Source organism: Apus apus, chromosome 23, assembly GCF_020740795.1.
Source record: "Apus apus isolate bApuApu2 chromosome 23, bApuApu2.pri.cur, whole genome shotgun sequence".
Lineage (NCBI taxonomy): Eukaryota > Metazoa > Chordata > Aves > Apodiformes > Apodidae > Apus > Apus apus.
This window is the reverse complement of record NC_067304.1, coordinates 1,683,905-1,707,054: the sequence shown is the minus strand read 5'-3', so window position 1 is coordinate 1,707,054 and position 23,150 is coordinate 1,683,905. Positions and strand designations below refer to the sequence as shown.

The following is a 23,150-nucleotide window of genomic DNA, read 5'->3' as shown; positions in this document are numbered from 1 at the left end:
CAGTTTGGGGTGGTGCCCAGTTGAGGTGGCCCATGATGGAGATCTGGTTGCCCCAGATGGGGGGGCTGAGCCCATTTCTAAATATGACACCCCCCTTCCCCCCCCCCTTCCATGCCACCACCCCAGGGACCCCCGGGGGACCCCAGGGAGCAGAATGTCCCCAAGGTGGTGGCAAGTGTTGGGTGAGCTTTTATTGCTGGTGCAGTGGCCGTGGGCGTACAAATGGCACAGGTGGGTTCCTGCCCGGGGGGGGGGGGGGAGGGGGGTGGGCACCAAGTGGCCCCCAGACCCACTTAGAGGACAGGCACTGTCCCCCGTGTGCCACCCCCTTGCCTCCCCCCCCCCCCCCCCCACCAGGGGAGCCCACCCTGCTGTCCCCAGGGAGGGTCTCTTCATGGGGGGGGCAGGTGGAGGGGTTGGGTGTCACATCCAAAGGGTGGTGGGTCAAGAAGAAGGACCTACCCACCCACCCCTCCACACACCTCCCCCCAACCCTAAATTGGGTTGAAAAGCTTCACAAATGGTCCTGGATGGGCTGGGTGGCTCCAGCCCCTGCCCCACATCCTGCCCCATCTCCCACCCCCCGGTTCCACCCCAGTGTCCACCCCCCCACCCCCGCCGTGCCTGGCCACCTTGAGACCCCCTGGGGACAGGAGCCGTGAGGTGACAACAGGCTGTCCCCCTGCAAGGTGGGGAGGGTCCCCCCGCTCGCCCCAGCCTTGGGCCACCTCGGGGCCATCAGGCAAGCCGGGATGGTGGCAGGTGCCACCCCCCCCCTCCCCTTCCCCGGCCACGCTCCGAGGGGAGTTTCCCATGCAGACCCCTCCTCATTCCGGTGTCCCCAGGGGCGGGTCGCGGTGCTGGTGGCAGCTTGAAGGGCTTGGCAGCCCTCAACATCATAAAGCCGACGACAACGTCCTCCTTCCGTGAGACACGGAGGGGCCGCGGTGGCCGCCCTGGGGCCAGCCCGTCCGTCTGTCCGTCCCCGAGAGATCGCTGCTCCTCGGCGTCGGTCGCCGCAGGGTCCCGCAGGGCTTGTCGTGGAGACAGTCACGAGAAAGGCCGGTGTCCCTCGGGCCACCACCGGGCCGCCCCTCCCGCTCCTACTGCAGCAGCTTCGGCACCGCCACCTGCCGGAGAGGACACCTCGTTACTGGGGGGAGCAAGGGAGGGGACACTGGGACGGCTTGGGGACACTGGGACAGCTTGGGGACACTGGGATGGCTCAGGGACCCTGTGCAGACCCACCGTGCTGGAGCCGGGCACCTCCTCTCCATTGCTGCTCCATCTTGACCTGGCTGGTTGTCCCCACGCTCCAGCCCAGGCAGCCCAGCCAGGGACATCAGTGAGATGTTTCGAGGTGTCCTGCTGGGACCACGGATGGGGACACAGCTGCTCTGGCTACCCTGGGCTACCTGCCCCCCTCAGCCAGGCCAACGTGGCAGCAAGAGCTCGATGAGCTGCTGCCCTTGAGGACCTGCTGCCTGCATGGACACTGCTCCACGGAGGTGCTTGTGAGCCTCCAGGAGCAGGAGGTCCTAGATCCCACCCCTGGGGTTACAGGTTAAAGCTGGATTCTTCCTTGTATCTCACACCCTGGAGCCAAACCTGCTGGCTGGAACAAGGTGGAGCTGCCCACCCCAGGGGCTCTGCCATGGGAGGGATCTGCTCCTTGCTCTGCCAAGGGATGGATCTTCTCTTGGATGGATCTGCTGACCCACCCGGATGTGCCCCACCATCTGCTTGGCAAAGGGATAGATCTGCCCCACCACATTCCAAGGATGCAGGAGAAGGACAGTCCTCACCTCTCCACTCCCCGAGGGACCTGACCTCAGACCTCAGCCCATGGAGGAACCCAGGGCTGGACCCCCCCCCCGTGGCCCTGCACTTGCCTTCTTGAGCTGTTTGAGGTTGCTGGAGCGGATGGCCGCCAGCAGCTGGTCCCGTGAGTTCTTCTCCTGGACGGGCAGGGCCCGGTCTCCCAACTTCCTCTGCGTGGCTGGGGAGAGGGAGTTCCTCAGGTTCTCGCCGATCAGCGGTGGGGCGAGCGGCGGAGGCGGCGGGGGCGGCGCGGTGGGTGCCCCCCCTTTCTTGGGAGAGCTTTTGGGGGAAGCCTTGGGAGACGGCTGGGGGGACGGCTTGGGAGACCCCTTCGGCAGGGCTCCGGGCTTGGGCACCTCCAGAAGGTCTTTCTTCTCCCCACGTTCCTGTGCCAGTTTCTGCTCCTGGAGGCGTTTCTGCCTCTGCCTGTCCATGTTGCGGCTCAGCAGGTTGGTGACCGTCATGCGTGGCCCGGCCAGCTCAAAGTGGTAGCCCAGCTTCAGGAGGGTGGTGTTCTCCTTCAGGAGCTTGGCGATCTCCATCTCCGTCTTCCCCCCGCAGATGTGCCTCTGGTTGTGGAACCTCAGCTCCGTCAGCGTGTCGTTCTGCAGCAGCGCCCGGAAGATGGCCAAGATGCCTTTGCCCGTGATGTGGTTGGAGTCCAGGTTGATGCTGGTCAACACCTTGTTGGACTTGAGCATGATGGCGATGGCGAAGGCCACGTGGTCGTCGGCGCGGGTGTTGGCCAAGGCGAAGAGCTTGACCACGGTGTTGAACTCCAGGGCCTCGGTGAAGCGCACCAGGGTCTCGTTGTTGATGCAGTCCGAGTTGTTCACGTTCACCTCGGTCACCTCGGCGTCGTTGTTCTTCACCTTCTCGATGAGCTCATCGAAGATGCTGGAGGCCTCATCATCCTTGGCCTGATCCGGGGAGCTGCTGGTGGTGGTGGGCTTGGAGGGGCTGCTCTCCGCTGCCACCTTGGTCTCCTGTTTCTTCTCCCCTGCTTTTTCCTCCTCTGCCTGGGATTTCTCCTCACCTGCCTTGGGTTTTTTCAAAGCTGAGCTCTTTTCCTCTTCCTTTTTACCTTTTTCTTTCTTATCTTCTCCCTTTGTGTCTTTTTCCACCTCTTTCTTTAATCCCGAGCTCTTCTCTTCCTCCTTTTTGTCCTTCCCTGGGCTCTTCTTCAGGGCAGAATCCTTTTCTTCTTCTTTTTTCTCCTTCCCCGTCTCCTTCTTCTCTGCTGAGCCCTTTTCTTCCTCTTTTTTCTCCTTCCCTGTGTCCTTTAAAACTGAGCCCTTTTCTTCCACCTTCTTCTCCTTCCCTGTGTCCTTTGTTGCTGAGCCCTTTTCTTCCTCCTTTTTCTCCTTCCCCACGTCCTTCTTTACTGCTGAGCTCTTCTCTTCCTCCTTTTTGTCCTTCCCCATCAGCTTTTTCTCCATGGCCTTGACTTTGTCATTGATGGCCTTCTCCTCTTTGGCCTTGGTCTCAGTCTCAGCTTTGACTTTTGGGTCTGGTTTCTCAACATTTTCTTCCTTTTTTGAGTCTTTCCCCACTTTTGTCTCTCTTTTCCGGGCCAGGTCCTTGGCAGGTGCTTCCTTTCCCTTTTCTTCTTCATTTTTGTCTCCTTTCTTCTTCTCGCTCAATCTGCTTTCCTAGAAGAACAACCCAAGGTGTTACAGAGAGAGAAGACTCCAGCCCCCAGACTTGCCACCCCAGTCCATTGTCACCACCTCTGCCCCTGTCAATCCATGAGCAGCCATGGGGAAGATGTGCAGGGATGTCCTCAGGAATGTCTTGGACTGCACCTACAAGGGATGAGCTTCCTTCATCGAGGTGTTGATGATGGAAACCTGGGGAGATCCTGGTGCAGGATCTCCAGGAGGCACTGAGGAGCAGGGGGACAGCGAGCACTGGTCTATGTGGTGGCAGGGGACAGGTCAGGCCCCTGCAGGGAGGTGAGCGACCTGCTCCCAGTGGGATGGTTTAGCCCTGAATACAGACCAGAGTCTCCTCCACCTCACCAGAGGGTTTTCCCACCCCACGTTCACAGCCTCTGCTCTGCCTTTGGAAGAGGGAAGTTCAACCCAGCCGAGGTCCAGCATCCCAGTGCCCCAAGTGTGGGCAGAGCCTGCAGGACCCAGCAGGGCTGAGCTCCTGCTGAAGCTCTTCAGGACATCTCTGCTCTCCTTCTGCCTCCATCCCCTTTCCAAAGGCCTCCAGGGGTTTGTGGGATGTCCTCCTCATCCCCAGTGCACAGGCAAGAACCCAACAAGGGGAAGCATGTCCCTTACTTAGTGCTGTGTGACCCCTTCCTACCCTACCTCCTACGAGTTGTCCTCTTTTAAATCACCTTTTTTGTCTTATTTTTCATCATCTTTTCATAAAATCACAGAATCATGGGATGGTTTGGGTTGGAAGGGACCTTCAAGATCATCTAGATCCAACCCCCTGCACGGGCAGGGACACCTCCCACCAGCCCAGGCTGCTCCAAGCCCCATCCAACCTGCCCTTCAACACTGCCAGGGATGGGGCAGCCACAGCTTCTCTGGGCAACCTGGGCCAGGCTCTCACCACCCTCACAGCCAAGAATTTCCTCCTCATGTCCAACCTCAAGCTCCCTCTCCCACTTTTCATCCCTCATCCCATCCCTCCCTGCCCTTGTCCCAAGCCCCTCCCCAGCTTTCCTGGAGCCCCTTCAGGTTGGAAGGCCAACTTTGCCAGGAAGACTTGAGGACTTCAGGGAAAGGAGGAGGAAAGATGCCACTGGGACACCCTGCTGTGACACCTTTACAACCTCCCTGGGCCCTCCCAGGGCCGGGACAGCACGGTGCTTCCACCCAACACCTTGACCCCCCAAACCAAGGTCCAGACACCAGGTCTGCAGCCAGGGTTGGCCTCCTCCCCCTGGCAATGCCCCACTGCTGCCCCCAGCCCCCCGTGGTGGCCATGCTGGGGATCTGCTGGCCCTCAGGGACTGCTGCTGTGTGGGAAGAACTGGCTGTGAGCAGGGACTGTTTGTACCTGGTGTATAAACAGATGCCATCTGGGGCCAGGGAGATGTTTATTTAGTTAAGAGAGTTCTTGGCTCCCCTGCGTGGACATAAACAGGCGACAGAAAGGCACATGCCAGGCCCTGGCAGAGCCTGTCCCTGCCTCCACACTGGCCACTGCCCACCCCACAGATACAGGATGGGGCTCCCAGAGGTGCCCCAAGACCACCAGCACCCCCTGTGACATCCCTGTGATGCCACCTCCTCTGGTGCTGAGCTGGTGGTCCTGCCCGCCCAGACGTGCCCTGCTGGCAGGGCTGATGGTGGGAGGGTGCTCAGGGACATCCTGAGGCACCTCAGAAGATCTGCCCTGGCAGGGGGGGTGTGGGGATGGGGACTCGGCTGCCTCGCTGTCCCCTTCCTCCCATGCCCAGTGGTGCCTTTCAAAGGTCTTTGGGGATGTCCCAGGCTGGAGGAGGTTTCTTGGGGGTTCCTGGGAGAACAGAAAGGTGCCCCCCAGGGCTTTGCAGCCCTGTTGTGTCCACAGGGTGAGCATCCAGCTGGAAGGGCTGGAGCACAAGCCTTCTGAGGAGCAGCTGAGGGAGCTGGGGGTGTTAAGCCTGGAGACAAGGAGGCTGAGGGGAGACCTGCTGGCTCTGCAACTGCCTGAGAGGAGGTTGGAGCCAGGGGGGGTCGGGCTCTGCTCCCCAGGAACCAGAGGAAATGGCCTCAGGTTGCCCAGGGAAGCTTTAGTTTGGATCTTGGGAACAGTTTTTCTCCAAAGGGTTGTCAGGCCCTGGCCCAGGCTGCCCAGGGCAGGTGGAGTCCCCATCCCTGGAGGGGTTTCCAAGCCCTGGGGATGGTGCTGAGGGACATGGGGCAGGGGTGGCCTTGGCAGGGCTGGGGGAACAGTCGGACTGGAGGATCTTAAAGGTCTTTCCCAACCCAAACAATTCCATGATTCCATGTTCACCACACTTAACTGCTCCAAAAAGCCTTCTCCTTCCCAGCCCAAACTCACACAACTTGACACTGGGGACCTCTGAGCCTCCCCTGAACTCCCTGGGCCCACCCAAGACTGAGCAGAGAAAGGGTTTGTCTGGGAAGGAGCAGATCATGGTGAAAGGGAAGAACACCCTGGAGAGCAGGACCTGCAACATCTCCCACACTTGGAGAGCTTGGATTTCTCCAAACAAGATGAATTTAAAGCAAAATAAGATGCACAGCAAATCCCTGCTCAGTAAAGCTCCTGGGAATGTCTCCTTGTCCCATCATTATCCCAGCAAAGTGTCCATCCATGACGTGTTCCCACATCTCCAGGTGCTGTGGAGTGGGGCAGGTCTGTGGAAGGAGGGCTCTGGAGCCAGGGTGGGATGTGGAAAAGGAACAGGGGGAAAGGAGGTGGGGGAAAAGGAGCCAGGAAAAAGGAGATGAGGGAAAAGGAGCTGAGGGAAAAGGAGCCATGGGAAAAGGAGCTGAGGGGAAAAGGAGCCATGGGAAAAGGAGATGAGGGAAAAGGAGATGAGGGAAAAGGAGATGAGGGAAAAGGAGCTATGGGAAAAGGAGATGAGGGAAAAGGAGATGAGGGAAAAGGAGCCATGGGAAAAGGAGATGAGGGAAAAGGAGATGAGGGAAAAGGAGATGAGGGGAAAAGGAGCCATGGGAAAAGGAGATGAGGGAGAAGGAGCTGAGGGAAAAGGAGCCATGGGAAAAGGAGCCATGGGAAAAGGAGATGAGGGAAAAGGAGATGAGGGAAAAGGAGATGAGGGAAAAGGAGCCATGGGAAAAGGAGCCATGGGAAAAAGAAGCCGGGGAAAAGGAGATGAGGGAAAAGGAGATGAGGGAAAAGGAGCCATGGGAAAAGGAGATGAGGGAAAAGGAGATGAGGGAAAAGGAGCCATGGGAAAAGGAGATGAGGGAAAAGGAGATGAGGGAAAAGGAGATGAGGGGAAAAGGAGCCATGGGAAAAGGAGATGAGGGAGAAGGAGCTGAGGGACAAGGAGCCATGGGAAAAGGAGCCATGGGAAAAAGAAGCCGGGGAAAAGGAGATGAGGGAAAAGGAGATGAGGGGGAAAGGAGCCATAGGAAAAGGAGCCATGGGAAAAGGAGCCATGGGAAAAGGAGATGAGGGAAAAGAAGATAAGGGAAAAGAAGATGAGGGAAAAGGAGCCATGGGAAAAGGAGCTGAGGGCAAGAGGCTGGGGTAAAAGGACCCATAGGAAAAGGAGGCAGGGGAAAAAGACCCAGCCCCAGGTGCTGCCACCAGTCCAAGCTCTCCTCACTGGTGACAGAGCCCTCACCTCCGGGCTGGAGATGAAGCACGTTCTCCAGCTGGAGCTCAGCAGAGGGGCTGTGAGGTGGGATGATGCAGAAGAGGAGAGAGAAAGGGACCCTTCCCTGGCCCTTCAGGCCCTGGCTTGTCCCCACAGCCACCAGCCAGGCTGCCTCCAGCTGCCACCACCAGCCCTCTACCCTCTCCATGGCCATCCTGAGTCCTGCCTGCTCCCTCCTCTGACATATTTACCTTGGATACCTAGAAACCAGGGCTGCTGCACCCCCTCCTGTGCTGTTCCCTCTGCTCCCAGCACGATTATTAGAGGAATATTTTTACACAGCGTGTCAGACCTTTAAAAATAAGCCAAATGAAAACAGCCTGGTACTTGGCTGATTAATCACCAGTGTTTTGATGAACTGAAATGCCTCCTCGTTTCCTCTAAATAGACTAAAATGAGCATTGCCATTGCTTGTTAGCATTTGGAACCCTCAAACCCACTGAGATGTTGCCTTAAAAGGGAAAGGAGACTGGGAAGTTCTTGCCTGGAATCCAAGCAGCTCGTTGCACTGCTCTGGAGGCTGGGAATGGGGTGGGATGGGTGGGAGATCCTGAGATCTGCTGGGGGTGGTGGGGATGGGATGGTGGAGGGAGGTTCTTGTCTCCTGCCCTGGAGGTCCCACGGCTCGTTTTGGGGTAGCAAATGGTTCCTTGGTCCAGGGTGGGAGCTGAAAGGTGGCAGAGGGAAGTGCACGCTGGGGTGTCATAGATGGGTTAGTAAGGGAAAGGGGAACAGGGAGGGGAGGAGAGAGAAGAGAGAGGAGAGGAAAGGAGAGGAGAGGAGAGAAGAGGAGAGGAGAGGAGAGGAGAGGAGAGGAGAGGAGAGGAGAGGAGAGGAGAGGAGAGGAGAGGAGAGGAGAGGAGAGGAGAGGAGAGGGGAGAGAGGAGAGGAGAGGAGAGGAGAGGAGAGGAGAGGAGAGGAGAGGAGAGGAGAGGAGAGGAGAGGAGAGGAGAGGAGAGGAGAGGAGAGGAGAGGAGAGGAGAGGAGAGGAGAGGAGAGGAGAGGAGAGAGGTTGCAAAACTTGTACCCAAACTGCAGGAAAGGGGCATTTTGTGGCCCGGCTGCTGCTGTGACATCAGTCCCTGGCCAAGAGGACGCACAGAAATGCATTTGTAATAAAAATGTTTGGTCTCTGGAAGGGGCCAACTCTCAGTTATTTTCAGACGTGTGTCCTGGGAAGAGGCCCTCAGGGTCTGGATCCCCAGGCTGGACACAACACCCCACCCTGAGCTGGGCTCAGCTGGAGTACAGGAAAGTAGGGATGGAAACCTGGGGGGGCCACGGCCCATGGGGGCTCAGGGAAGGCTTGGCTGAAAGGGGGAAACCAGAGGAGTCCAGGATGGCTCCTCTGCCAGGGTCACTGCTGGGGACACGTGGAACAGGACTGTCAGCAAAAGATCTCAGGGCCAAACCTGCACCTGCAGTTTGGGGCTCCAGAAAGAGTGACCTCAACCAGCAGGCTTGACACTGCCTGGGTCTCCAATGTCACCTGCAGCTCTGGTGGCCTCTGGAAGCCAAACCCCCAGGTGTGAGACATCCCCCCCAGCTGGCAGGAGAGCATCCAGAGGGGAATCAGAGAATCACAGAGTTGTTTAGGTTGGAAAAGACCTTTAAGGAGCCTGAGCCCCAGGATCAGGTCCACCCCAACCAGCAGCACAGCTGGAAAATCCAGGGATAACTCCCATGTGGCTGATGGGTCCAGCTGCTCTGGGTGGCTGAGGGGACATGGGCTGCACCCACCCGAGCAGAGGGGCAGGGTCCTCACCTCTGTGCAGCTGTGGGGACATCTCCTCTTGAGGAATGTTGGGGGAAAACATGGAGCAAAGAGAGAGGCAAGGATCATTGGCTCCAGAACCTGCCCACTTGTGGAGATCCCACGGATTCAGCAAGGTCTTGCAGGCACCAAGGAGTTATGACTGTGTGTAACCAGACTGTCCTACACCAGTGCATGGTCCTCCTACACCAAGATGCAGGTGTCTGCTGAAGGACAACTGGACCAACCAGACTTAGTTCATCCAGCAATCATTTCAGCCACATGGGGTAATTTCTGGAGCCCCCTGGAGCTTCTCCTTGCTGCTGCCTCCCTCCTCTCCAGCAGCTCCACCAGCTGCTCGTGTTGATGTGCTGGCTGCCTGGAGCGTGGCTTCCACCACCACCAGAATCCCTCCAGAGATGTAGAGATGGGGGATAAAATCCAGGCCAAGAGACTGTCCCTCTCTCCCAACCCCTGCTGGGATAACAAACTTCTCCCACAGCCATTGGAACATCTTCCAGTTGGTGGCTCAGCAACAAGCAGCCTCCAGCAAAGCACCCTCCAACATTGGTGCCACGTGAATCCTGGGTGACCAGGGGCTTCTGGAGGTGGGGAAGGCCCAGCTCCATAAGGGCTGTTGGTCACCTGGGGGCTCCCAGCCCAGCCCAGCCAAGGAATGAAGTTGGGTTTGGTTGGTTGAAGTAGGGGGTTTAGGCATAATTAGAAATCTGTCACTAACGAGCCAATCTGGAGTCACTTGGGGGGTTTCAGTCTGTCCTGCACATGCTACCAAGTGCTACAAAGGTCTCCAGAGCCACCAAGATACTCTGAGATCCAACCCATACTTCTAACCTTGGGCATCTCACCATCCTCTGGGGATGCCTACCTACTTGCTTGGGCTCTAAAAGGGCCCCAGTGTCCCCTCCATCCTGCCCAGCTACCCCAAATCCCAGCAGCGAGGCACCAGCATCCCACCACCCCCAGTGTCACCATGGGTGAAGGGGCTGAGGACACTGGGCACCAGACAGGTGGGAGCTCCCAGGGGACAGGGATGTCCCCTGAGGTTGTCCCACTGCATGGAGAAGTCCCCTGAGGTGGCCAGTGGCAGGTTGTTTTGCACTTGCTGTTCCTGGCTGTTTGGGTGCCTGTTGCCACGAGGATCTAAGGCACGTGAGAAGGTTGCTGGAGCCAACCACAACAAGCTGGCCAAGCTGCTCCTTTCCTTGGCCAGTTTTGAGTAACCCAGGGACACGAGGCTTCTGCTGACCTTGCTTGCCCAGGACAGACAAGTCCAGATCTACACAACACCCATCCCACCCACCAGGGGTCTGGGCTTGCTCCACCTGCAGCAGTGCCAGAGCAACCTTCCTGGGCCTCATATACCTCATCCTAGTCCAGTGTTGGGAGGATCACAGAGTCACAGAGTGGTGGGGTTGGAAGTGACCTCTGGAGATCATGTAGTCCAACCTCCCACTAGAGCAGGATCCCCTAGAGCAGATCCCACAGGAACACATCCAGAGGGTTTGGGATGTCTCCAGAGAAGGAGACTCCAGCACCTCCCTGGGCAGCCTGTCCCAGGGCTCTGCCACCCTCACAGTCAACAAGTTCCTCCTCATGTTCAGCTGGAACCTCCTGTGCTCCAGTTTGTGCCCATTGCCCCTTGTCCTGTCACTGGGCACTGCTGGGAAGAGTCTGGCCCCATCCTGCTGACACCCCTGGAGATATTGGGGAGGGCTGATGAGATCCCCCCTCAGTCTCCTCCTCTCCAGCTGAACAGCCCCAGCTCTCCCAGCCTTTCCTCACAGGCAGGTGTTCCAGTCCCCTCAGCACTTGGTGGCCCTGCCCTGGACCCTCTCCAGTAGCTCCTTGTCCTTCTTGAACTGGGGAGCCCAGAACTGGACCCAGTTCTCCAGATGTGGCCTCACCAGGGCAGAGCAGAGGGGCAGGAGAACCTCCCTGACCTGCTGCCCACCCTCTCCTTGGTGCCCCCCAGGAGCCCACTGGCCTTCTTGGCCATGATCTCCTCCTCATCCTCCCCACAGAGCTCTGGTTCCCTGGTAGGACCATTCCCAGCCAGCAAAGATTTTCCCTCTTGGCATGTTGGGATTTTTTAGGCTTGAAGCCAGGGTGAAAGGCCCTTGGCTGCAGCCTGGGGACACAGGCAGCCCTAACATCTCTCCCCAGGCCACGCTCTGGTGCCAAAGCCCAGGGGGACGTAAACAACTCCTTGTCCTGTCCCTCCTCAACTATCACGCCGTTATTTTAACGAGGAGCTCCAGTTATTCCCCTTCCCTTCTGCTCAGACCTCTCTGACCCCAAACATCACTGGCTCTTTGCACTTCCCAGGCCAGCGTTGGTTTTAAAAACCTCCTCCTCTGTTCTCCAGAGACTGGACAATTTCTGGCCCTGTTTTTTTGTCTTGCTTTGCCTTCAGTTAAGGCCAATCCCCAATGTTTCAGCTGGGCTTCCTGTAACTGAAGAGCTCCAGCTCCTCCTCGCTGCCTTCCAGCCATTCTCCAGAAAGCCCTTAAAGCTTCTGGATGCAAATGGAAACTTTCACCTCTCCAACAAAATCCATTTTTTAGAAGACAGGGGTTTTTTCTGATCATTTTCCCAGCCCTTTCTCCTGGCCCTGCCATGGCTGAGGTGGTTATTGCCAAGCTGAGACCTTGTCTCTGATCACCTCCTCTTCAGCAGGGGTTGCCAAGGGCAGTGAACATCAGTGATTCACACCACAGCCTCCTCAAGGCTGGATTTCTGCCCGACACACTTTCTGCGTGTGCCCATGAAGAACATTCCTCAGATTTTTAGGAACAGTAGAACAAATCAGCCCTAGAGAGTCTTAAATCCTGTCCCCTGTCCTCTGCGTCACAAGGGGCTGGATGTAGGAGAAGCAGGACTCTGGCTCCCAGCCCCCTGGGACTGTGTGGAGATCATCCCAGCCTGGAGAAGAGAAGGCTCCAGGGAGACCTTAGAGCACCTTCCAGTGCATGAAGGGGCTCCAGGAAAGCTGGGGAGGGGCTTGGGACAAGGGCAGGGAGGGATGGGATGAGGGGGATGGATGAAAAGTGGAAGAGGGAGGTTGAGGTTGGACATGAGGAGGAAATTCTTTGGTGTGAGGGTGGTGAGAGCCTGGCCCAGGTTGCCCAGGGAAGCTGTGGCTGCCCCATCCCTGGCAGTGTTGAAGGGCAGGTTGGATGGGGCTTGGAGCAACCTGGGCTGGTGGGAGGTGTCCCTGCCCATGCAGGGGGGTGGGACTAGTCTATTTTTAGGGTCCCTTGCAAACCAAACCATTCCATGATTCTATGGTTCTATGACCTCCAGGCTCCTTGCTGGTGCAGGTACCCCAATGGTCTCATCAGCCAGCCCATGGGACCACCGCAGACACCCCATGGCTTGTTCTCCCAAGAAACAAATGATAAAACTAGATGAAATGGCCTCAAGTTGCACCAGGGGAGGTTTAGATTGGATCTTGGGAACCATTTCTTCCTGGAAAGGGTTGTCAGGCCCTGGCCCAGGCTGCCCAGGGCAGGGGGGGAGTCCCCATCCCTGGAGGGGTTTCCAAGCCCTGGAGATGGTGCTGAGGGACATGGGGCAGGGGTGGCCTTGGCAGGAGTGGGGTTGGTCTTGGTGATCTTACAGGTCTTTTCCAACCCAAACAATTCCATGACTCCATTATCAACAGTGGCTGTGGAGTGAGGGAGAGGATGAATCAAGGTGTCAGAAGCAGGTGAGATGAGGCCCAGCCCATCTAGGGCTACCTGCCAAAACCAGAGAGTTCTTTTGCTGGTCAAACCCTTACATAGCTTTTGAGAGCCAGGAGCTCAGGCTCCTCAGGCTCCTGCACCCTGTGGGAGCTGCAGCCAGAGCACAGCACTGTGAGATAAAGCAGGACATGCCAGGAGTCACGAGTTCCAGTTCTTAGAGACCAGAGATCTTCCCTGAAAGGAAGCAGAGCACAGCTCCCTTCAGCTCTCCTGGCTCTGCGGGTCCTGGTTCCCATCTCTTCCCTCTGCCGTGGTCCAGGACTGCTCAGAGCACCATCTGGCAGGACTTGGTGTAAATCCTGATCCCAAGTATCCTGTCTCAGCCCTGGGCTACTCAACCCAACACCTCTGTGGCCCTGCTGTCACCTGCCCTGTGGCACTGCTGCAGCTCTTGGCCCTGCCACATCTCAGCCTTGATTGGGGCTCCTGTCTTATCATGGAATCATGGAACGGTTTGGGTTGGAAGGAACCTTAAACATCACCTAGTTCCAACCCCCTGCACGGGCAGGGACACCTCCCAGCAGCCCAGGCTGCTCCAAGCCCCATCCAACCTGCCCTTCAACACTGCCAGGGATGGGGCAGCCACAGCTTCCCTGGGCAACCTGGGCCAGGCTCTCACCACCCTCACAGCACAGAATTCTCTCCTCATCTCCAACCTCAAACCCCTTCTTCCAGTTTCATCCATCCCCCTCATCCCATCCCTCCCTGCCCTTGTCCCAAGCCCCTCTCCAGCTTTCCTGGAGCCCCTGCAGGCACTGGAAGCCGTTCTGAGGCCTCCCCACCTCATGGTGCCCTGGTGTCCCCTCCTGGTTTGCCTGGTCCCCTCCATCACTTCCAAACAAGTGCCCTGACACCTCCTCCCCCACCAGGTCAGATCCTCCCCCCACGATGCCACAATTCCCCCCAGGGCAGAGGGTGGGCTGGGTTAATCCCAGTGTCCTGCTGGGAGCTGAGTCACCGGGACCATTTTAGCCCTCCCAGGACGTTGTAACGTGAAGGAAAACGATCCCCAATGGATCCCAGCTCTTTTCCTCCTCTCCATGTCTCCATTTATCAACTCAACACAAACAGATCATAAACCTCCCTCTTTGTGGCAGTTTGGCCCAGATAAGCTAAACACCCCGAGCATCTCCACGGCTCTGTCTGCATCTCAGTGGGTTTCACATCAACACAGACCTTGGATTTTTACGCTTGGTTGCTTTTTTTTTTTTCCAGACTGACTAAAAATCCAGCTTTCTTTTTTTCACCCCCCTGTTTGTGTCCCTAGATGGACAGAGTGACTCCCAGACACACTGTGCCTTTGGTGTGACCTCCAGGTCACCGGGAACCCTCTGTGCTGCCACTCGGTCCCAGCAAAACAAGGTTCTCCTTCCAGGGTTGGGATGTTTTCAGCAGTGAAGGAGGAAATATCTGAGCACAAACAACTGCACTTGTCAGTTGTGAACAAGGCAAAGTGAGAAATAAAAGGGCTCTGCCTGGTGGGCTGGCCTGGGTCAGGATGGAGAGGCCAAAAGCAGAGACCCTCCATGGCCTCCTTGAAGAACCAAACAGGAAGGACAAGAGGGGATGGATGAAAAGGATGGGAGAGGGAGCTTGAGGCTGGACATGAGGAGGAAATTCTTGGGTGTGAAGGTGGGGAGACCCTGGCCCAGGTTGCCCAGGGAAGCTGTGGCTGCCCCATCCCTGGCAGTGTTGAAGGGCAGGTTGGATGGGGCTTGGAGCAGCCTGGGCTGGTGGGAGGTGTCCCTGCCCATGCAGGGGGTTGGATCTAAATGATCTTTAATGTCCCTCCAACCCACCCATTCTGTGATTCTGTGACTCAACACCTTTGGTTTCTCTCAAATCGTGTGACTCCTTTGGATATCCCAGGCTATTTTCCATGGGAGTAACACAAAAACCAGGGAGCCACCATCTCCATTCCCACTCTGTGCTGGTGGAAGGACTCACACCTTGGTCCCTCTCCCACCCCAGCGTGAGCTGGGTGCTGCTGGAGAAGCACCAGGAAGGTGTCCCAGTCCCACACACCCCTTCCACCTCTTTCAGAGACCAGGAGCTGGGCAGAAAACCAACTTGTTCTGATGAGGGAAGAGCAGGTACCCAGACCACTGCCCAGGATGTGGTTAAAAGAAAAGACAAGAGCTGGGAATTGGTGGAGATTCTTGGAAAAGAGAAGGAACAGCCTTGGCACGTGGCCAGGAGGAGCTGATAAACAGAACAGCAGAGTTTAAATATGTGTGTGTTAGTCACAGGCTGGTGAGATGCTTAAGGAATGATCCAACTACTTCTCCCTTGTTTGCCCTGAGTCCATCCCAGCTATTTAAACGTGGAGCTTGTTTCTCCTCCAGAGGTTTTCATGAAAAGATGACAAACTTTGAGCATGAAGAAGACATTTTAACCCTAAGTGGTTTTTCTGTGGTGGTGAAGAAGGGCTCGTTGGTTGGATCTCCATGCATGGTGTTGCCCTCCACATACTGGAGGGGGCAACCATAATCCAGACACCAGTGACTGGGTGAAATCCCACCCAGCAGGAGCACCAAGCCCAGTAGGATGGAAAGGAAGGCAGGAATTTTTACAAGCCCTTCCCAAGGAGTTTTCCCATCCTTATCTGTGGTGACAGGATCTGCTGCTCTCTGGCACCAGCATCCTTCAGATATGGATTAAACAGAACATACTGGAGCTGGAGCAGGAGGGTGTCTTGTCCATGCACAAGTGTGGAGAAGAAAGAGAAGGGTGTTGGAGGACACTTGCCTGAACCACCTCAACTTCTCCTGTGGGAAGGGTGTTCAACCTTCAGGAGGCAAAACTATGGGGACCACCTGCACTGTGCACATCTGCACTTCAGGGTGTCCTGTTCTGAGCCTTCTCTTCCAAGAAGCTGGTCCCTCAGCTCCCATGGAAAGAGACATCCAGCCCATGTGCAAGCATCTGGCCAAAGGGAGCAGCTCTGTGGCCCTGGAGTGAATCCCCTCCACCAGCAGGACAATGTCCCTTCAGCCAATATCCATGCAATTCCCCAGCCATCCCTGCTTGAAGCAGCATGAGATAAGTGTGTCCCCTTTGGGAAGCAGGACTGGGGATTGTGATGGGACTGGGACATCCAGGTGTGCTCTCCTCACAGGTGAAGTTCAGGCATCCAGCCATTCCCAGGGAAGGTGGTGGTGCTGGAGAGGGAGACCACAAGGAGATGTTCTCCAGGTGTTTTGGAGCCATCTGAGCTTGGTGGTGAGGCTGGGTGGGAATCCAAGGAGAACCAAGAACAGCAGCAGGTGGATGTTGTGGCATGCCTTGGAAACTCAAACCATCTTTAAGGTCCTTTTCAACTCAAACCATTCTATAATTCTATGACATGGCAACTGCTAAGGAGCACTGGGCCACCAAACCCCCTGGTCTCACGACACGTGATGATCCTTCCTGTTAGGAAGCTCTTCTCAGCAAGGTCCCCCCTGGAAAAGGTAGCCCTGAGGGGGCTTAGGAGGGTTTAGGAATGCCATTGGGAAAGAGGGGTCTCTCCTGGGTGTAGAGGACAGTGCTATAGGCACAGAGACATGTTTTTTTATCTTGGAATCATGGAATGGTTTGGTTTGGAAGGGACCTTAAAGTTCATCTAGATCCAACCCCCTGCACGGGCAGGGACACCTCCCACCAGCCCAGGCTGCTCCAAGCCCCATCCAACCTGCCCTTCAACACTGCCAGGGATGGGGCAGCCACAGCTTCCCTGGGCAACCTGGGCCAGGCTCTCACCATCCTCATGGTGAAGAATTTCTTTCCAATATCTAACCCAAACCTCTCCTCTTTTTAAAGATGGTGTCACCAACAGCAGAGGAGAAACTGGACAAAACCAGGTACATCACCCTTGGGAAGATGCTTCAGCTTCACAGCCTGTTTCTAACCTGCATTTCTCTCCCATTTTGTCTTCCCCCCTAACACTAAAGACCCACAAGCTACTAGAAATCACCTCTTCATTTACCCACTCCTGAAGATAAGTTTAGCTTTGGCTGCCTTGACACACAGACTCACACCAAGGCCTTGCTGAGACATGACCTGTCCCAAGCCCCACACTTGAACCTTTGACTCACCAACAATACAACATGAAGATGAATTAATTAATGCATCACCAAGGTTTGAATTTGGCTCCTCAGCACGGAGAAGTTAGGGCAAAGCTCACGTCTATTTTGGGCTGTTTATAAACTGCTTCCTAGTTACCCAAGTTTGCCCTTTTCATCACCAAGAAGACGTGTTATTCTGCTGTTACAATATTTCTAAATATACCCACTCCTCCCAATATTTAGGAGGGAATGGGGGTGCCTGGAGCTGGTCCAAGAAGAGAGCAATGACTGCAAGAAGAACAGGGAGATGGGCAGAAATGGAACTGTTCCTTTTAAAAGATCTTTTTTTGAACTTGGGAGAAGTTCCTGCCCATCCAGCCAACAGGCAACATCCCACCAGCCACTGCACAAGGAAGAAGGGAAGAAGAGGAGGAAAAATGGGTGGGGAGACTAGAGGGAAGGGGCTGTGGTCAGTGTTGCAGGACAGTTGTGAGGCCACCACAGGCCAGTGAACTCCCTGCAGTTCAAGGGCCAAGCTCTGACCTCCTTTCCCTCCCCACAGAAGAGACATCACAGATGCAAGATAACATTTCCCAGAAGTTCAGAGGGCCAGGCTCATTGGAATCACAGAGTCACAGAGTGGTGGGGTTGGAAGGGACCTCTGGAGATCATCCACTCCACACCCCCTGCTAGAGCAGGATCCCCTAGGGCAGATCCCACAGGAACACATCCAGAGGGTTTGGGATGTCTCCAGAGAAGGAGACTCCAGCACCTCCCTGGGCAGCCTGTCCCAGGGCTCTGCCACCCTCACAGTCAACAAGTTCCTCCTCATGTTCAGCTGGAACCTCCTGTGCTCCAGCTTGTGCCCATTGCCCCTTGTCCTGTCACTGGGCACTGCTGGGAAGAGTCTGGCCCCATCCTGCTGACACCCCTGGAGATACTGGTGAGGGTTGATGAGATCCCCCCTCAATCTCCTCCTCTCCAGCTGAATAGCCCCAGCTCTCCCAGCCTTTCCTCACAGGCAGGTGCTCCAGTCCCCTCAGCACTTGGGGGCCCTGCCCTGGACCCTCTCCAGTAGCTTCTTGTCCTTCTTGAACTGGGGAGGCCAGAACTGGACCCAGTTCTCTAGCTGTGGCCTCACCAGGGCAGAGCAGAGGGGCAGGAGAACCTCCCTGACCTGCTGCCCACGCTCTCCTTGGTGCCCCCCAGGAGCCCATGGGCCTTCTTGGCCACCAGGGCACGTTGCTGCCTCATGGTCTCCCTGTTCTCCACCAGGCCCCCGAGGTCCTTCTCCCCAGAGCTGCTCTCCAGCAGGTCACCCCCAACCCTGCACTGATCCATGGCCTTGTTCTTCCCATTCCTTCCCTGCCCTCGTGCCTGCACTTCCCAGCCATGCTCATGCCCCTGCTTCTTGCTCACAAAGCTTTTGCTCGATGGTTTAATCCTGCATGGGGTGGTGATGCAGAGCACCAGGGGCTGTGACAGGACACAGGCCAGGGTGGCCATCCAGGGGTGACACCTGCACTTGGCTGGGGGGATGCCACCCCAGGGCTGTGATGCCACCAGGCTTGTGTGGGCAGGTCCAAGTGCTTCACTGCTGCTGCAGAGTGAAACCCACGGGCAGGAGAGGGGGGGTTGTCACCACAGGCCTCGGGGCTCTGAGCAGAGCTGGGAGCTGCCTGGGGTGCTCCAGGTGGCTCCATGTTCTCGCTCCATCCTGCAGCCAAACACAGCCCTGGGGCCTCCTGGGATGGAGGGAATCATTGGCCTCTGGGCTGGCTTCTGTGATTGCTTCTGTGGCCTGATGGTCACAGAATCCCAGACTGGTTTGGGTTGGAAGGGACCTTCAAGATCATCTAGACCCACCCCCTGCATGGGCAGGGACACCTCCCACCAGCCCAGGTTGCTCCAAGCCCCATCCAACCTGCCCTTCAACACTGCCAGGGATGGGGCAGCCACAGCTTCCCTGGGCAGCCTGGGCCAGGCTCTCCCCACCCTCACAGCCAAAAATTCTCTCCTCATCTCCAACCTCAATCTCCCTCTTCCACTTTTCATCCATCCCCCTCATTCCATCCCTCCCTGCCCTTGTCCCAAGTCCCTCCCCAGCTTTCCTGGAGCCCCTTCAGGCACTGGAAGCTGCTCTCAGGTCTCCCTGGAGCCTTCTCTTCTCCAGGCTGAACACCCCAACTCTCCCAGCCTGGCTCCAGAGCAGAGCTGCTCCAGCCCTTGGATCATCTCTGTGGCCTCCTCTGGACTCACTCCAGGAGCTCCATGTCTTTCCTGTGTTGAGGGCTCCAGAACTGGACACAATACTCCACAGTACTGGATGATACCATCCCTCCCCATCCCACCCCAAAGCAAAGGTCCTGCTCCACCACCAGTGTGGGCTGACCTGCCAGTGCTACCAGTTGGCATTTTCTAGGTGCTAATCCCAGGTCCTAACAATGCCAAGGAGGAAGGGGTGGAGGATATTTATTTTCTTGGCCTCCAGGGATTGAAATAGAAGAAGAAACTCAGTTCTGCCATATCCAGTTACTGCAACACAAGTTAACTGGCCCAGTTTCACTGACAAATTTGACCTGCAGCCAACTTGCTTTGTCTTCCACCTCCTGAAGCTCCTCAAGTTCCACAGAAAGCACAAGGTACACTTTTCTCAGCACCTCCATGGCTGCCCTCCCCACCAGCTGGAGCTGGACACCCTCTCCTGGGTGCCTCTCCTCCCTGTGCCACCCCTTGCCACCACCTTGTCCCCTGCTGCAGCACAAGAACCCACAGGCATCTTCTACAATAAGTGGAGTTTAACCAGACAATTTCCCAGCTTTTTCCCCTAAAATCCCCACATTTTCTCCCTTCCTCCTGATCACGGACACTTCCCATCCCAATTCCCACTCGACTCCTCATCTTCCCAGAGTTTAAAACAAACCAGCATCTCCAGTGATGCCAAAACTAAGTCCCACCTTTGCCTGAAAAAGCAGCTTTTTCAGTGTGACTGGGATAACTGGTCCCAAAGAACAACACTCCTCCTCCCAGGCAGGTTTGTCCTGCAGGGCTGGGAGTTCCCCACCACACACAGCCCTGTCCTGAGGAGGGACACAGTGCTTGTTGTCCCCCAGCCCACGCCAAAGGCCACATATAGAAGGTGAAGGCTGCCAGTGCCTTGTCCTCACAGCCAGAGGGAAGCTCCCAGCTTGGAGAGGGGTGTGGGAACAGTTTAACCCGTTCTTCAGGTCTCCAAAAGAAACCTCCCTTTCTGGCTCCTACAGCTGCAATTTCCATCTTTGTCTCTCTGTTTTCTCCCAGACCCTGCTCAGGAGAGGACCCTCCTATAATAAACTCCAGAAACATCCAGAAAAAAACCCTGTTTCTGAGTGCTCAGGGGCTGGTGAGAGCTTTATTACTCAGCTGGAAGATCCAAGGTACTGCTGGGTGACCTGGAATACCCGAGGAAGCTGGAACAGCCTATTCAGAGGGTTATCCACACAAACCTCTGCTCCTCTTGCTGATATTCTCCAGCCCTGCCCCATCCCAAGGGATGCAAACCCAGCCTGGGACACAAAATCTGCCTGTAACTCCATGGATAAATAACTCAAGACTTTCCTTCTTCCACCTTCTGCCTCAGCTTGCCCTGAAAAACCAGGGAAATCAACCTCTTCCCAGCCACCCACGCACGAAGTACATTCCAAATATTCTTAGTGCAGAGGTTAATAAATGTTCCAGGGAAGTGGGATTGGCTCCCACTAAGGCAAAGAGAAAAGGGACTGGCACGATGCTCTCTAACTCAAATTAGGCTTTTAAAGGATTTCCCAGGGGGAGAGGAGGAGAGAAATGTTCCCAAATCGATGTAAAAGGAGGAATTTGGACTGAATAAAGATAAAACGAATGGCTTGGGGCAAAAGCTGCTTCTGGGGGTGATTTCCACAAAGCAGCAAAGTTGGTTTTTTTTGATCCCGTGAGAATCAGAGAGTGTTAAAGCTTTTGCACAAGAGGATCTGAAGGGATGGAGTCTGGAGATCTCCAAAAGAAAAAAATAAAATGAACAGGAGGAAAAAGACCTGCAGCCCATGGAATTGCTGTCACTGCACTGTCCCCTCCAGCCACCTTCTGGGAATGTCACCTCTGCTCCCAGCCCTGCCAAAGGATGTTAGAGCAGAAGGAGAGAGAAAATCCCTGGCACCAGCACAGCTTTTGGCTTTGTGAGCAACACTGGGATTTCATGACATTCCCTGTTCCCTCCTGGAGTGCCTGGACCAGCTCCCTGCCTCACTCCTCGGGTCACTCTACACACTGGCTATTCCAGGCTTTGTGTTCTCCATCTCCTCCCTTCCAACTGCCCAGAACTCACAGGTATGACCCTGCCCCTGCATTTCTCAAGGAAACATGGGGAGATGTGACTTACATCTATGGAGTGTTCCCTCTGGATCACTTTCCTGGTCTCCTTCTCGCAGTGGTTGAGCACCGTGTCGCGGTTCTGCTGCCCGCCCGGGGAGTTGTCCTTTTGGTTTGTCTGACTCAGCTCCAGAGGGATGCTTCCATCTGGATCCACCACATCCAGCTCCTTTTCCAGCTCTTCCATCTCCTCGGGAGACAGAGTGGACAACAAGCTGTCGATGTCTGGATCTTCACTAACTTGTCGCCGATATTTGGCCACTTTGGACATCTTGGCTCTCTGGCGAGACACGGTGGCGGTTGTGTGGGAACCCAAGGGAGGAGAAAAAAACCCCACAACTAGGGAAGAGGAAGCTCCAACACGGCTTCCCCCGGGAGCAGCAGGTGCTGAAGTGTTAAATCTCGGCAGCTCTCAATCCCTGCAGCCCGGGGATATAGTGGTTCTAAAGAGGGGACACCCCTCGGTCCAGGGCTTGGCCAATAAGAGGATCCGGCTGGGATTCGGGAGCTGGGAAGCCAATGGAGCCCAGAGGGAGGCGGGGAATGGTGCTATCAGGGGAGCTTGAAACCCGAGGACATTCCAGGGAACCATGCAGAGCTGCATGACCAAATTTAGTCCGGAGCATTTAGCCTTTTAAAGGCAATGGGCCAACCTAGTGAGAAAACAGGCAAAAAAAAAAAGAAATAAAAATGAGCACAAGCTGCTGGGGTTTGGTGGGAGGTTTATCCTGGGGCTGGAGGGCTACAAGGAGGCCACTGTGGCTCTGAAGATACTGGGTGTCCCCTCCTGGCTCTGAAGATACTGGGTGTCCCCTCCTGGCTCTGAAGATAACTGGGTGTCCCCTCTTGGCTCCAAAAGATATGAGATGTCTCTTCTGTTTCAGGAGAGTGATGGAGTTTCTGCCGTGACTGTTCTGGACTGAAATGAAGTGGCCCTCCCTGGAGAATGGTTTTTTTCATCTTTCTCCTGCTGCTTTCCAGGATCCAAAAGAGCACAGTCCTGTGGGAATGAGGGGGTGGGAGGCTGTGCTGCTGGTGTAGGGTGGTTTCTTTAGGAAGGATGTGCAGAGCCTTTGGAGCCAGGAGGAACTGGGCAGGGAGTGCCAGCCTGGTGCCTGCTCCTGGTTCTGCCAAGCCCAGCTCCAGCACTATCCTTGGTCACTGCATCAGAGCTTCTCCTGCTCCCCTGTCCTCCCCAGAGGGGCTTCTTCACCACAAGACTCCTACTGCTCCTCCCAAGCCCCACAGACATTTCTCCTTCTGCACACACTAAATTCCTCAGTCTCTCCTGTTTCTGGCTCAGGCAGTTCCCTAAGCCTGGGCTTTGGGAACTTTCCATCAACCTAATCATCCCTGAAGAAGCTTCCTAGTGCCTGGAAATTCTCCCTGAGGGACAGAGGCAGACAGGCTCTTCTCTCAGAGTTCCAGGGCAGCATTACCCCATGCACAGCACTTTGTACCCATTTGGTATCAAGAGTCATGGGATGGGTTGGAAAGGACCTTAAAGATCATCATTGGTTCAACTGAAAAGCTTCTTCCTGAAGCATCCTGGAGCTTGGAAGTTCCCTCAGACAAAAGACAGCTGAGCTGCACAAGGCCACAATTCCTGCCTCCAACCACATTCCTGCCTCCAACCACACAGAATCCCACTGCTGTCACAGGGACACACACAGTGTCCTGTGTTTCCAACCAGGAGCAAAAGCTTTGCCAGAGGAAAAGCACCTTCCTCCAGCAAACATCTCCAACACCAGCAACAGCAGCTTCATCTGAGCTTCAAAACTGCTGCCAAGCCCCGGAGCCCTGGAACTCCTCCCCACTGACCTGACCTCCTGCACGAGCTGAGCAGTGACCTTCAACCACCACAGGCACTGCTGGGGATTGGGAAGCATAAAATACCCAAGGTTTTGTTTCTGTCATCTTCTGTGAGAATCTTCATAGGATCATGGAATGGTTTGGGTTGGACCTTTAAGATCATCTAGATCCAAGTTTTGCCATGGGCAGGGACACCTCCCACCAGCCCAGGTTGCTCCAAGCCCCATCCAACCTGCCCTTCA

At 55.8% G+C, this 23,150-nt stretch overlaps 1 protein-coding gene across 1 annotated transcript; it reads right to left on the bottom strand.

Moving 5' to 3' along the window:
- Positions 1–625: 625 nt before the first annotated feature.
- On the bottom strand, positions 626–21,741 carry LMOD1 (leiomodin 1). The gene is made up of 3 exons (XM_051639196.1): positions 21,107–21,741; positions 1,893–3,473; positions 626–1,130 (listed from the first exon to the last, which is right to left on the bottom strand). The coding sequence occupies exons 1-3, from the start codon at positions 21,365–21,367 to the stop codon at positions 1,104–1,106; spliced, it is 1,869 nt and encodes a 622-aa protein (XP_051495156.1). The 5' UTR covers positions 21,368–21,741; the 3' UTR covers positions 626–1,103.
- Between the last annotated feature and the right edge of the window lie 1,409 nt (positions 21,742–23,150).